The following is a 14,157-nucleotide window of genomic DNA, read 5'->3' as shown; positions in this document are numbered from 1 at the left end:
AATAGAACTGTACAGTAGGTCTAATCAAGCTTTAGAAGTGAACAGATCTTGGGGCTGCTACTCTGAAACAGTATATAAAGTGCATATCTAGACAGGGGCCCAAACAGAGATTTTGGAACCCTTGACAGATCCATGCGCTTTCATCCAATGTACTGAAAGTCATAAGTATGAATAAGAAGTGTCGGATCACGTTAGTCTTTAGTGGACTACACCATCATGCCTTTTAGAGAGGTAGTAGTTATAAGTTTTAAAAAGAGATTTTGTTTGCATCAGGAATCAGAATCCTACACCAGGATTACCTGGGTATATACTGATGTGTGTAACAATCTACATAAATAGACTATATAGACTATCTTATTTTTGGATCACGTTTTACTTGCCTTGAACCCAGTGTGGGAAACAATGGCCTATAATTTTGAGGAAACATTTTGGGCAACAATCAATTGGATCCATTGAGAGACTCCTTTTTGTGAAGTTGTATGTCATTTTTAGTTGTAAACCTCTGTCTACTCATGAAAACTGGAATTGTCTGCATCTTACCCATCTTTATGGCGCTGCTGAACCTAGAGAGATAAGTCTGATTGAGCCATAAACCTTGACAGATCTCTCTGTCTCTCGGGTGATGAAAAACTCAAAGCACAAAGCAGACAGTGCCTTTGGGAACACAATAAATGCATTTCTCCTCTTAATTCAGTCAGCGAGTCTTTCCGAGACGCTTAACCCATCTCTGGAAATAGTCAGATCTTGCCTGCTTTCTAGCTTGCCAATAAATCCAATTTAATTGGATCACATCCATGTTCTCCCTGTGTTTGTGTTAGTGTGAATAACTGTCCATCCAGAGTGATGTCCTAACTCAAACCCAGTATTCCCTGGAAAGGCTTTCAATATCCATTGACCCTGGTCAAGATTATGAAGGTTTTTTGGAATATGGAATTATACTGGTTATTGAATGATTGTAGATGAAAGGTGAAGGTAGACAAACACTTCATACCCAATCAATCTTCCTTACACAAACACCTCTTATTCTTGTGAATATAACCGGCAGGGCCCCAGTGTTACCTCTACCTGGTTTTGTTAAAAAACTGTTTGTGAAATTGCATTATGTCTTTTTTCTTGTATTTTTTATTTTTTTGTAATGCCTACGTTTTTGTAGTTACCACTATTATTGAGATCACTTGGATAAATGATGACTACTTTTCCTCTTTTGCAACATGCTCATACTCAGCTTAGAAAAGTTTGCACGTGATCGCTGGCACAATCTGTGCTTACTTTACACTGTAATATCACACCTTTTTAAATTTGAGGAACAAAATATTCCTTCATTACCCACTAGCTTTAACAACATGATGAGCATGTGAACATTGTTTTTAAATATTTGTCAATACGATACGCTTTACCCATAAGATAATTATAATCACACACTTTTTACACAGTTTAAAAGTTCACACAATATCACAAGTGCAGTTTAACCAAATATGCCAATATGTTCATGCCATATTGATTTTATACAAGAATTCAATACTCCAGAAATTAATACTGAGTGAGTAAAATTTCAGACAAAGCTTATTTTTCAGCTTATTTTTGCTCCTCTAGTGGTAATCGATCCTGAAACTGATCTCTCACTTTACAGCATGTTGGCTAGCTGGCTTTGAAAGGTGCTTCTATTGCAATTGGAATATTTTTTTTTCCAAAAGAAAACTAATATAGGTTACTATAGTACACTTCTTATTAAACTAGAAAGTGGAATTTTTGTTTTGTTGAACCCCAATGGGCAAAGTGATGTGAACAGTAAACCATCCCAGTAATAATTAAATAATTAAAGACAATGATCAGTTGATTTCTTGTCCATATCAAGAGCTAAGTTGGCAACCGATTTTAATTGTTAAAAAATACCTACAGTAGCATGTTGCTGTACTGTATCTCAAGGTGACCTTTTGTACTACTATCCTGGAAAAAAGGCCGTTCCCGGATATGGGCTTACTCCGGTTTTGGGAAAAATGACACAAGTAAACCATCACCAACAAAGAATAATCTTTACATGAAGCACATGATATGCAAAATCTCTCACAAAGACTATGTGTACAATAGGGAATACTAGTTAGCCTACAATAACAACGTACTTCTGCTCTGACAGCTGTGTCATGTTTGTAGCGTTAATATATTCAGTAGCAGATGCTGATGCGAGTTGAAATACTTGTGTGTGCAACGTATTTTGGATGTAGTAATAGTTGTAATAGTATTGATAGGATTAATTTTTAGGACACAAAACAAGAAGCACTATGCTCTGCAGTTAAAGTAATTAATCAATCATCGATTAGCTTAATCACAGCTTACTCCCATCACTAGTACCAATACATAAGCTCTAACTGTCATCTGATACTTTTCAAGCAACACTGACAACATCAACTGAGTCAACATGAGGACAATGTTTGTATCATGTTTAAAATGTGTAATGTCCTAAAATGTGTGACAACGTCTATTACAAGAGTGTTAGATATACCATATGTTATGCATTTATCAAATATTGCAACTGATCCTGTAAGTATTCAATACATCTATTTACTGTATTTATTTATTTGCTTTTTTCAGTTGCGTATTGTCTTGTCTGATATATATCAGTATTGTCTATACTGTAGAAATCTCTCAGAATTTTGTTTTAAAAGTTCACTACATTATTGACATTGTTTTTAGATTACATCTATAACTTAAATGCCCTTTAATGTAAATGGTACATTTTATGATTATTTCTACACTATAATAATTCTCACGTGAAAGTGACATCTATAAGTACAAAACTATTAGCTAATCTTTTAAATGTCAACTAACATGCTTATAACTCAAAGAATGCATGATACTGTCACTTCAGAGAAATATGATTTGAAATGTAGTAAGAAGAAAGCAGAGATTTTTCTTCTGAAATATATTATGTACAATGTCAAAAACATCTAGAATAAACTTCTGTTTATACATATTTATGTAAAAAAAATTAGATGGCCTCTGCACAGAAATAAAACAAAAACCCTTCAAGTCTCTTACATACTGTACCATTTAAAATATGAGTTTGACCTAAAATAGGGAAAGCTACGCTTAGCATGAGATAATGGCAGCCTCAGCGGTAATGTTGCACAGCCATATGCATTAGCTCAGCGATTTCATTTCTATAGCTGCTCTAACTGAAACAACGGTAACTAACTTTTCATTAAACTCAATCAATAAGGTGGAAAGTTCATCCACTGCTTTATATTTCAGCTCGGTGAGCCTGTGAGCCGCTAATGCACTGCAGGGAATACAGTACTTCAGTGCATTTTTTTTTTTTTTGGCTTTTAACTAGACATAACAACGCTGAGGCAAAGCACATTTGAGAAAGTCAAAGTCCAACATGTGTGCAAACACGATAATACCAAAACACAAACCGAAATGAAAGCATGAGCTGTTGCCAAGGTACACAAAACTGTGGATAAAATCACACAGTGACTGAAATACATGATAAAGGTACTGCAAGATTCAATGAAGAGTTGTCCGAAACAAGATGATGACGTAATGCATAAGAAGAAAAAACTAAAGTAAATACTGTTTTTGAACATTAGTGTAATAAAATTACTATAGCAAATACTCTAGGTTATTACAGCATGGCATTCATTACTATACTAAATACTACAGCATGTAATCAATTAGTATGCTTAATACTACAGTTTATTACAGCATGTAGTCCATTACTATAATAAATACTACTGTTTATTACTGTGTGTAGTCCATTACTATATGAAAAAAAATAAAACCTCTTCCCAATTGTGATGGCACTTAAGTAGTAACACAGTAACCCAGTGTAAGTATTTATTCATTGACGGAAACTTTAAAGCACTTTTTGTAAGTCGCTCTGGATAAGAGCATCTGCCGAATGCCTAAATAAAATACTACAGTTTACTACAGCATGTAGACCTTTACTATAATAACTACTACCATTCATTACAAAGTGTAGTCCATTACTATATGAAATACTACAGTTTATTACAATGTATAGTCCATTACTATACTAAATACTAGTTGTTTACTGCGTGTAGTCCATTATAATACTACATACTTTAGTTTCCTACAGTGTGTTGTCCATTACTATACCAAATACTACCGTTACCATCACTATACAAAATACTACAGTTTACTACAGTGTGTAGTCTATTACTATACCAAATACTACTGTTACCATTACTATATGAAATACTACAGTTTACAATGTGTAGTACAGTTTACAATACTACAATGTGTAGTCCATTACTATACCAAATACTACTGTACCATTACCATTACTATATGAAATACAAGTTTATTACAGCATGTAGTCCATTACTATGCTAAATACTACAGTTTGCTACAGCGTATAGTCTGATTTTTTAAAAGCTTTTTTTTTTTTTTCATAATAGAAATGAAGTGATTGATTGGTCGTTAGAAACCCTACTGTACATACCCGCATTAGAAGCCACATAAGCCCGCATGCTCACAGTCATTCAACTTGTGCTCTCGTTGTTTTCAATTTTTGAGACTTTGCAGGCATTTGTGGCAGTAAAACGTCACCATTTCTTTATAATCCTACAGGTAGTGCACTCTGAACTATTTACACATTTTCACTGTGTGTGGTAGGAGTGAATCATTTGCTCTATTTGTTTAGAAATAATGATTATGGTGGATAACATAACAGAGATACGTGGTTCTCATCTTTTTTTTGTTGCTTAAAGTAATTTTAGTAAAATGTTAAACTCTTGTATTTAAAGTTACTTTGTATTTTTTAAGTGATTTTTAAGTGAGCAAATTAATATTATAAGGACTGAGCTACACTAAACTACTACTCAGTGTACTGACATTTAAAATTGTAACAAAATCAGGGAACAGTGTAATATCTATTTGGGATATTATCTTGATAAAATCTTGATACTTAATCAGTCAGCACCTAGATATAGTGATGATATCGTATCTGGTGGTGACTGATTATTCCTATCCCTAATGCTTTGTGTTTCCTGGGATAAGCTCCAGGCCACCGTTGACCTTATATGGGATAAGCAGTATAGACAATGAATGGATAATAAAGATTGACAAGCATCCGTTCTTATCTATCCCAGTTTCCTCTGCTGAAACTACACAGACCTATTCCACTCATTTACTTGATAAAGAAATGCTTTATACTGGTCAGGGTGGCAGTGAATCCAGAGCCTATCCCAGTACACTGGTTGTGAGGTGGGAATACTGTACACACTGTATGGGAAACCAGTCGAATGTAGGGCACCATTTACACACAAATTCACAGCTAAGGACGATTTAACTTCGACAAGATTGGCATGTTCTGGGAAAAATCTGCCAAACTGTGCATAGCAACAGAGAGACTACAGTCAGTAGATACAGAGTGATAGACAGCATATTAGTTTTACCTGTGTGCAACTGTAACACAAGTAACACATACAGTTCAGTAAATAAAGTTCAACAGTGTTCTCTTATGGGAGTGCGCACATTCCTCATTAACGGATGAAAGACATTTTAATTTGAAATGGCTATAGATTTTAGATTGGACATGGGAAACATGCTATAATGTCAAATTGTTGCAAAGTATTGCTTCATCCAACAGAAATCCAATACAAATATGCCGTGTGCTCCTCTGCAAGACATTTACGGATGCAGCTATGCTTAGAATGAATGTTCTGAAAGAACATGAGTGGCTGAATGCAGACCCTGAAGAGATCCGGAAAGGTCAGTGTGTGTGTGTGTGTGTGTGTGTGTGTGTGTGTGTGTGTGTGTGTGCGCAAAAAGAGACCAAGAAAGTGAGAACAAATATTACATGTGTGAACAATACAAACGGTTTTCCAGTCAAACTGGGACTTTAGTGCAGAATAACAGAACATAGTTATAAGAGTCCAAACTCCCTATATATTTCTCTATATAATCCCCTTTTACACTAACGCACTGAATCCAGTGTTTCACTAGTGCTTTCACTAGTGTTTTACCAAAGCAATGATCACACTGACTGCTTCGTGTCTAAAACGCTGGCCTCCCAGTCTGAAACGCTGGCCTTCCAGTCTGAAACGCTGGCCCAACTCCTTAAATGGCCCAAACATGTGGAAATGGCTTGGAGCGAGGTCAGGACTGTACGGAGGATGTAACAATAGGTCTTAGATTAGGTCCTGTAAAGTGCAAGTGGTGTTGGTGAATGCAAAAGGCAGATGCATCTTTTCCAACTCCAAAAATGTGAACTCCAAGTCACCTCAGTGGGCATCGCCATTCACGACGTATGGCATTATTCAAAATGTTTGCGCTATTCAAATATCAATCGGTTTTACTCCTTCATTCAGGAGAAACTTCATCATTTGCCCCAAATTCATATAAACGCCACTTAAATAAATTATTACCCAAAAAACACAACAGAACTTTGTTAAAATATGAAATTGGCCAGGTCGGTTCTGTGATCCGCATGAACTCAAACATTTCCAGTAAGGCAGACCGCAGTGCTTGATTCACTTTCATCACTGCACCAAGCAAAGATGACTACTGCTAATTTCTTGGCAACTCTGATGTCATGCAGCTCACAGCCAAGGAGCAGAAAAAGCTCTGTAAGCTTTACTGAACCCCATCTAGGTGATGAGATCACCTAGCAAAATCTGAATAAATTAAAGGGCAAAATAGCCAGCTCATTAGTTTAAATGAGCTTTGTTTATTGTCAAATGACCCATCACATAGACCTGAATAAGCATGCCAGCTGGGCACGATGAGACTACCAGTGCCCACTATGGTGAGTCAGTATACAGGAAGCCAGATCCTTTTTTTTTTCTCATAAAGAACAAAACAGGGCGTGCTGTTACAGGAATATAGTCTACGGCAGTGTCTCCCGGCACAAAGTTGATATTAAACAACAAGCAGCAAAAAAAGTATGCATCATACAGTACTTGTGATCTGTTTATAATTACATTTTATGGAATGTACAACAGATATAATCTGACAATTCTCTCTCTCTTTATATATATATTGAAGTTAATTGGATAACAAAAAAAACTGAAATGTCCAAAGGACTCTTATGAAGAGCTGACACTGGAGACTCCTTCCTTAAGTTAATGTAATAGTTTTTGACCGATCAGAATAAAGAATTTTGCATCGCTCTGGTACAGTGTGGTTGCTAAACATTTAGGCATTTGGCAGACGATTTGGCTAAACATTATGGCCAAGTTATACTAGCTTTAGAATTTCATGAACTGAGTGCAATTAATTCACAGACAATCAACGTAATCCAATTCTACCAAGTATGTTTCGTTGATGTAAACATTTTTTTACCATATTAGTTAAAATAACCAGTCTGTAATTTGGCTAGGACAATTCTGATGATCTACTGTATATTGGATCCTAAGCTTGGGTCTTAAATATATAGAATCAAATCACATCACAAACCAAAGAAATAAAAACACAACAACAACAAAAAGAACTAAAATGAAGCATGAGCTGGTTTGCACAGCAGGTTGCTACCCAAAAACAGTCATGTAAATGTCTTCTTAATCAGAGTTTAAAGTTTCCTCTCACACACTAATATCAGATCCATTGTTAGGCTCGTCAATTACTGATGCACCACTAATGTGCAGTACTGATTATAATTTGGCAGAGCTTATTATCTGAAGAAATGACACAACATGCAGAACAGACAGTTTCCACTGATTCAAAGTACACAATTGGTATTGCAATAAGAATATATGGCGTATACACACTATACAGTAGATACACACTGCTTGGGCAAAAAAAGGGGAAAAAAGACACCTTTATTAGGGCCCTTCAATTGAATAATTACTGCAGTGATTAATACGGTTTATCTGTTCACAACAGGTTATTAACAGATTCGATAAGAAACAATCATGTCAGAAGACACATCCTGGTGACAGAGGGGTCAAATTATTGTCCTGCATCAAGAAAAGAAAACTTAAAAGATTAAAATCAGGTTAAAAACTGAAAAACACATTACTGAAACCTGTAAAGATATAAATGAGCCATCATCTTTATACAAAATAAATAAATAATAATATAAAAGGTTAGGTAAAACATCCTGAATGAGCGTGATGTGAAATCAACAAACATCAGTAGATCTCACAGTCGTGTTTAATAGTTAAAGTAAGAGCAGTTCAACATGCACAATTCAGAGAGAACTCAAGGGATTGGGACTAAACAGGTGTGTAGCCTTAAGAAAATCACTTATCAGTGAGGATTATCAAGAACGGCTTCAGTTTACTAGGAAGCATTGAAAAAAAAGTCATGCGGTCTGATGAACCCAGATTTACCCTGACCGATTGGTGCATCAGGGTAAAAAAAAAGGCGAATGAAGTGATGCACCCATCGTCTAGTATAGGCACGCATATACAGTATATAGTACTGTATAAAGTATACAAAAAATGTATACACACTACAGGTAAAGAAAAATAGGTATGACGCATATTTCATATAAATATGTATTTCATATATTTATATATATGTATTTCAGATACTGTATATATATATATATATATATATATATATATATATAATATTTTATCTGTTTTATATTACAACAGACATGAATAATTTATTTATTAAATGGACACACATAGACAGAAGTGCTAACAGCGGTATAATGCAACGTACTATTATGTGGACATATTTAAACCCCTAACACTAAAGGCTGATACACAAGTCCCAGTAGTTGATGGTCGAGAATAACAAATTTTAAATCAGAATGACACAGCAAAATAAATATATGATATAAAAAAAGATTAAAAAAATAAAATATTACAATGCTCACAAAACTATTATGTTAACATAATATAAACAGCTGCAGGTGGTCTAAATATGCAATCAGGCATAAAGTCATCCGTCTTTACTTTTTACATCTGCATCACTACTATAATAAATATCTTACAGTGGATTAGTTTGGCTTTTTGTGGAACCAAGTGCAAGAGCACCTCTAATGGCCGTGAGAAAAATATATAGGAGGGTAGATATGTGTGTGTGTGTGTGTGTTCAATTAAAGCATGTACCCTAATTCATGTATTGCCACACAAATCAATTGTTTCATTTGTATGCATTTGCATTTGAGGTGGTGAAATGCCACAGTTGCTTTATACACCTACAGAGGGGGCGCACTCTTAACTATTGAAATAATGTCAGGCAACACAGCAGGACTGAGGTTTGATTAGATATATCAAGGGATATGTGCTGCTTGGTAAAAATCTAGCTTTTTTTTATTTTAACTTGATTTTCGGTTGTATTTCATGCTTATTTTTATTGTTTAAACACATAAAGCTTATAGGTATTAGATTTTAAAATTGTAATAAATTCTTACAAAAAATAATATTTAATCAGGTTATGTATAAAATTGTGAGGATATCAAAACAAATCGAATAACCACACACATATATATATATATATATATATATATATATATATATATATATATATATAGATAGATATAATGATAATATCGTATTGGGTGTTTTACTTGGTGATTCACATGATGGTATGAAGAAGTGAAGCTAGGGCTGATTCCTTACTAGTGCAGACTGTAGATTTATGCAGCCTATCAGTGAGAATTGTGTCAGGTGTTTACACAGAGAGTGCACTGCCCCCTGAAGTCGGGCTGATATGCTGCAGCGTGCTTGGCTGACACACCCGTGACACTTCGTCATGACTGACTCACAGCTGCATGCGAAACATAGCCACAGGTCGAATAAACACGAATGCGTAGATTATTTTTTTTTATCATTTAGATGCCATGACCAAGACCATATTATATCATGCACTGCTCAAAACAAACAATTCCATTGCCAAGCTATTGACAGATTTCCCTTTTCCCCCTCTCTAATCTAATATCAAGTCCAACCCTCAATGGATATCAATATCATATCATATCATATCATATCATGTCATATCATATCATCGCTCTACTGATTTTGTAGCACAAGAGACCACCAGTATTTTTCTTCAATCATGAGTGACTGATGGGGAAAAAAAGGCACAGGCAGGAATTACCTTGTGCATTCAAATAAGGCAAACCAAATGAGTCGGCTAAACAAGTAATCAGGTACAGCTTAATGTACTGACTACTGCAGCTCATAAACGAACCTGCAGTAGGCTGCGAGCGGAAACAAGATCATGGTGGGGAAAAAAACAAAACACGTGTGTTTCAGTATAAGTGCTGTAATAATCACTGCTTAAACTTTATTTTCTTTCCACGATGTTACGAACAAAAATTATAATGAAACTGCATAACCAGTTACATAATAAAAACAATGTATGAAACAATGAAAATACAAATCGCTTTCTTAGTGCAGACAGCTTAATATGCCGTAACCAGACTATCGACGGTGCGTGTCGTCACCGCAGGAGCTTTCTTAACCCCTTTTCAGCAGTCATACCGCTAATTGCCTGTTGGAAAGCCAATCAAGACGAATATAAATAATAGTCACCTCAGGCTAACGACTTAACCCGCACAGCTTTTGCATGAGCACCAAGCTCCAAACTATGAGACAGAACAAGACCTCCTAGTGTTACACAGGATTTAGCTAAGATCGCTCTCTTGTTGCCTGTTGTACTTCTCCTTGGCCTTGCATGACCCGCGTTTTACACCTGCAGCAGTGAATAAACCTGTATAGTTGGAATAAACTCATACTCAGTACGTTTGGGTTCGTTTCTAAGTGCTGGAAAAGTCTTACACTTTTACAATGATTGTTGAGTGATGTTTGCTTTTTTTTTTTACTGTACTGGATCAGATTAACACTTACAGTATTCAATTAGCTTTTCTTTCTTTTTTTGCTTTACTAGTATGTATACAGACTTGATCATCATTTCAGTTTGTCTTCAAAATGTGTAATTATATTTAATATGTATGTAAATGTATAAATTAAAGAATTAACCACATTGCTGCACATTGCATTGCTTGTATGATTTTTAATACAGATGCTAAAATTTTGCATGAAATGTAAATGTTTTGCGACACAACATTAAAATTATGTAAAATGTCTAGACATACAGGGCTGTAGACATTGTAGATTTCAAAATGACCAAGAAAGTGTACTGTATAGTGCATATAGAGAATTTGTACATAATAAAGATAAGATTACAAATGCATTGTATTTGGAAAGACATCCTGTAAGACAGGAGGTGGACACTTTAAAGAGAAATATCTATACATTCCTCATTATGTATAACTTATTATTTTTTGTTTCTAGTTTTGCTCCCAGATGATTGCATTCCTAACTTTCATGTTTGTGAAATATTTCATATATAAGTATTCATTGATATTTTTTATAGAAATATTAAGATTTCAATACAATGATGGGTCACGCTAAAATATATTCTTGTGATGTCAGTTTATTTATATTCATAGCTGTCCATATACTAAAGCTCAATGTCCAACACTGCAGATAAACTCTAATTTATCATCCTGAGATATTTAAGATGTCTGGCACACATTCTACACTTAAATCTACCTTTTCACTGGTAAGAAAGTCAAAGGTGCATGTACAGTCTCTGAAATATTAACATGCCTGCATTATTTGTAGCTTTACCTCTTATGTATTCTAACTGATTGTCAACCCTACGTTTTTATTTTTTAAAAGGTTTCATTTATAATGCAGCTTTACAGTGATCCGGGTAACACTGAATAGTGAGCATTATTCTTTTATGCATTATTCTTTAGTACTGTTTAAGGTAAAGAAGATGGAAAAGAATGTCCTCTTGATAGGATCGCCAGAGCAACAAAGACAAGGTGCAGTTTGGTTTCTGGTTCAACTGGTTCCATAAACCCGGCTTGGGTGCAAAAATGGGGCAAACTTTCTAAAACTTTTTAAACTAAATTTACGTCTTATACAGTATCTTCTGCCCAGTTGTAAACCTTGATTTATTAATTTATTTATTCTTAAAGGTTTAAGGTCTTTACTGCTATAACGATAGCTTTACAGCTGTTTGGGTGACACTGAATAGCGAGATTATAAAGGATTATTCTTTTATGCATTATTCTTTAGGGAGGAAAATATGTCCTTTTGATGGGATGACCAGAGCGATAAAGATGAGGTGCAAGGAAAAGGTTCCAACCAGGCTTGGGTGCTAACTTTCTGAAATAAGTTAATAAGAAACGTTGATTGCAAAAGCAATGCTGGTGTTAATTAACTGTCTAACTGATTAATTGATTGCTTGATTGATTAAGTAATTGAAGGCGATAAGGCGTTAACAGTTATTGCTGTCGATTGCATCCTTATGCAAGGTCTCACTCTAATGTCGAAGAGACTTTACTCACCAGCTGCATGCCGCAGATGAAGGCCAGTGTGCACCGACCACTGCAGCAGCCCATGATGCTCGGGAACTCCGGGCTGCCCTGCTACACGTGTGCCAACCCAAACTCCTGGCAAAATCCCTCCAAATTCACCAGGATTTAATCTCACAGTCGTCCTGATGGCATGCCTTGATATCCCTCAGCACATCTGTCTCTCTCTCTCTCCCTTTCTCTTTTAGCTCCCAACAACAATAATAATAATAAGTATTATTATATCCAGCTGTTGGAGATGAACAGCTCGCACCACTTTTTTTTTTTCACACCTTTACAAAGTCTTTAGGAGCTCCTATGATGAAATGTCAGGGTTATTTTCCTCCAGGTCAGATATGAAAAGAATGTGTTTGCTCCAATTGCTTTGTGCAGAAAATGATAGTAATGTTAATTCTCACAGCACCGTACAGTAGACAAAGCGTCCCAGTGGTGGTGATAGTGGTGGTGGGTCACGGAGACCGAACAGCGCTCACCGATCCTCCTCCCAGAGAATACACAGCCAGCACGCATGCAGGCATTGCTTTTAATTCCCCTCTTCACAAAATCTTAAGCGAGAACGAAGTCCTTAACTTGCCAGGTTATATATATGTATATATCCTTCATATATAAATATTTCATTTAAATCCGTGCGCAAGATGAGGAGCAGGAGCGGGAGCTGGAGGAGTGCGCGTCTCTAACACTAACACGCTGTGCATCCTCTGGAATCAGAGATCAGTCCCGGAGTGTCCGCGCGATCTAAAGGGGATTTACATCAAAAGAAAAAGAAAAACAAAAAAACAAAAAAGAAAGATCAAAGAAGGGAAAGGAAGGAAAAGTCGCGCGCTTTCGAACCGGTTCGAAAAAAATACGCAGGGATGAAAAGATGCCGCGCTGCCATCTGACGCTCCAGACTGAAGGAACCTGGGCGTTCGGCGGGAGTCTCGCGCTCTCTCTCTCTCTCTCTCTCTGTCTCTCTCTCTCTCTCTCTCTCTCGGTGGTGCTGATGCGCTCCGGGGCGCAGTGGACGATCAGGGCAGAAGCGCGCGCTGGGTTGGGTTACCGCTTGATCTCTTTCAAGGTTGCCAGATTGGATACAATGTTCACGAAACTCTCTCCATAATCAGGGTTAAACTGTTTTTTTTCCCAATTTAAATATGGGATTAAAATATACTACACTGTCTGTAGAAAAATAAATAAATAAATACATAAATAAATAAATAACTATTATTCATTTTATTTATTTATTTATTTATTTATGTATTTATTTATTTGCATATTTATTTATTTTCTCATCCTGTACCCTTATTCGCATTGAGCTGCACTACCTCAGTCTCACTTTTGCACTGCTGTCACTTTTCTTCACAATTTTCTCTAATGTCTGTCCACTAATATTAATCCTCATTCTCTTTATATCACTCACTGACTCATCTTCCATATCGCTTTATCCTGTCTACAGGGTCACGGGGGACCTGGAGCTTATCCCAGGAGACTTAAGGCACGAGATGGGGTACACCATGGACAGGGGGCCACACATGCTCATTCACAAACTACAGGGTATTTGGAAATGCTAAATAGACTAATCTTCATGTATTTGGACTGTGGGAGGAAACCGGAGCACCCAGAGCAAACCGACCGAGCACGTGGAGAACATGCAAAACCCATGCACAGAGACCCTGGTGCAATGTTAACCACTAAGCCACTGTGCTATTTTCTCTTTATATATATATTCTTTAAATATTTTATATATATTATACTTCTTTTGTCTTAGTAATTTTTGTTATAGTATGGGCGTTTTTCTTTTTCTGACTACTCTACAAATGATTGACAATTTGTAATTGTTACTACATGTTTATTTTCTATTATGTTAC

At 36.0% G+C, this 14,157-nt stretch overlaps 1 protein-coding gene across 1 annotated transcript in view; it reads right to left on the bottom strand.

Annotated features, from left to right (window-relative positions):
- The window catches only part of nkain2 (sodium/potassium transporting ATPase interacting 2), a 218,298-nt gene extending 205,134 nt beyond the window's left edge, over positions 1 to 13,164 (bottom strand). Inside the window, exon 1 of the mRNA XM_053488409.1 lies at positions 12,284 to 13,164. Within this exon, the coding sequence (XP_053344384.1) occupies positions 12,284 to 12,337 (54 nt within the window). The 5' untranslated portion in view covers positions 12,338 to 13,164. The remainder of the gene's footprint in view (positions 1 to 12,283) is intronic.
- Between the last annotated feature and the right edge of the window lie 993 nt (positions 13,165 to 14,157).

This window comes from Clarias gariepinus, chromosome 27, assembly GCF_024256425.1.
Source record: "Clarias gariepinus isolate MV-2021 ecotype Netherlands chromosome 27, CGAR_prim_01v2, whole genome shotgun sequence".
Classification (NCBI taxonomy): Eukaryota; Metazoa; Chordata; class Actinopteri; order Siluriformes; family Clariidae; genus Clarias; species Clarias gariepinus.
This window is presented reverse-complemented; position numbering and strand designations above follow the sequence as displayed.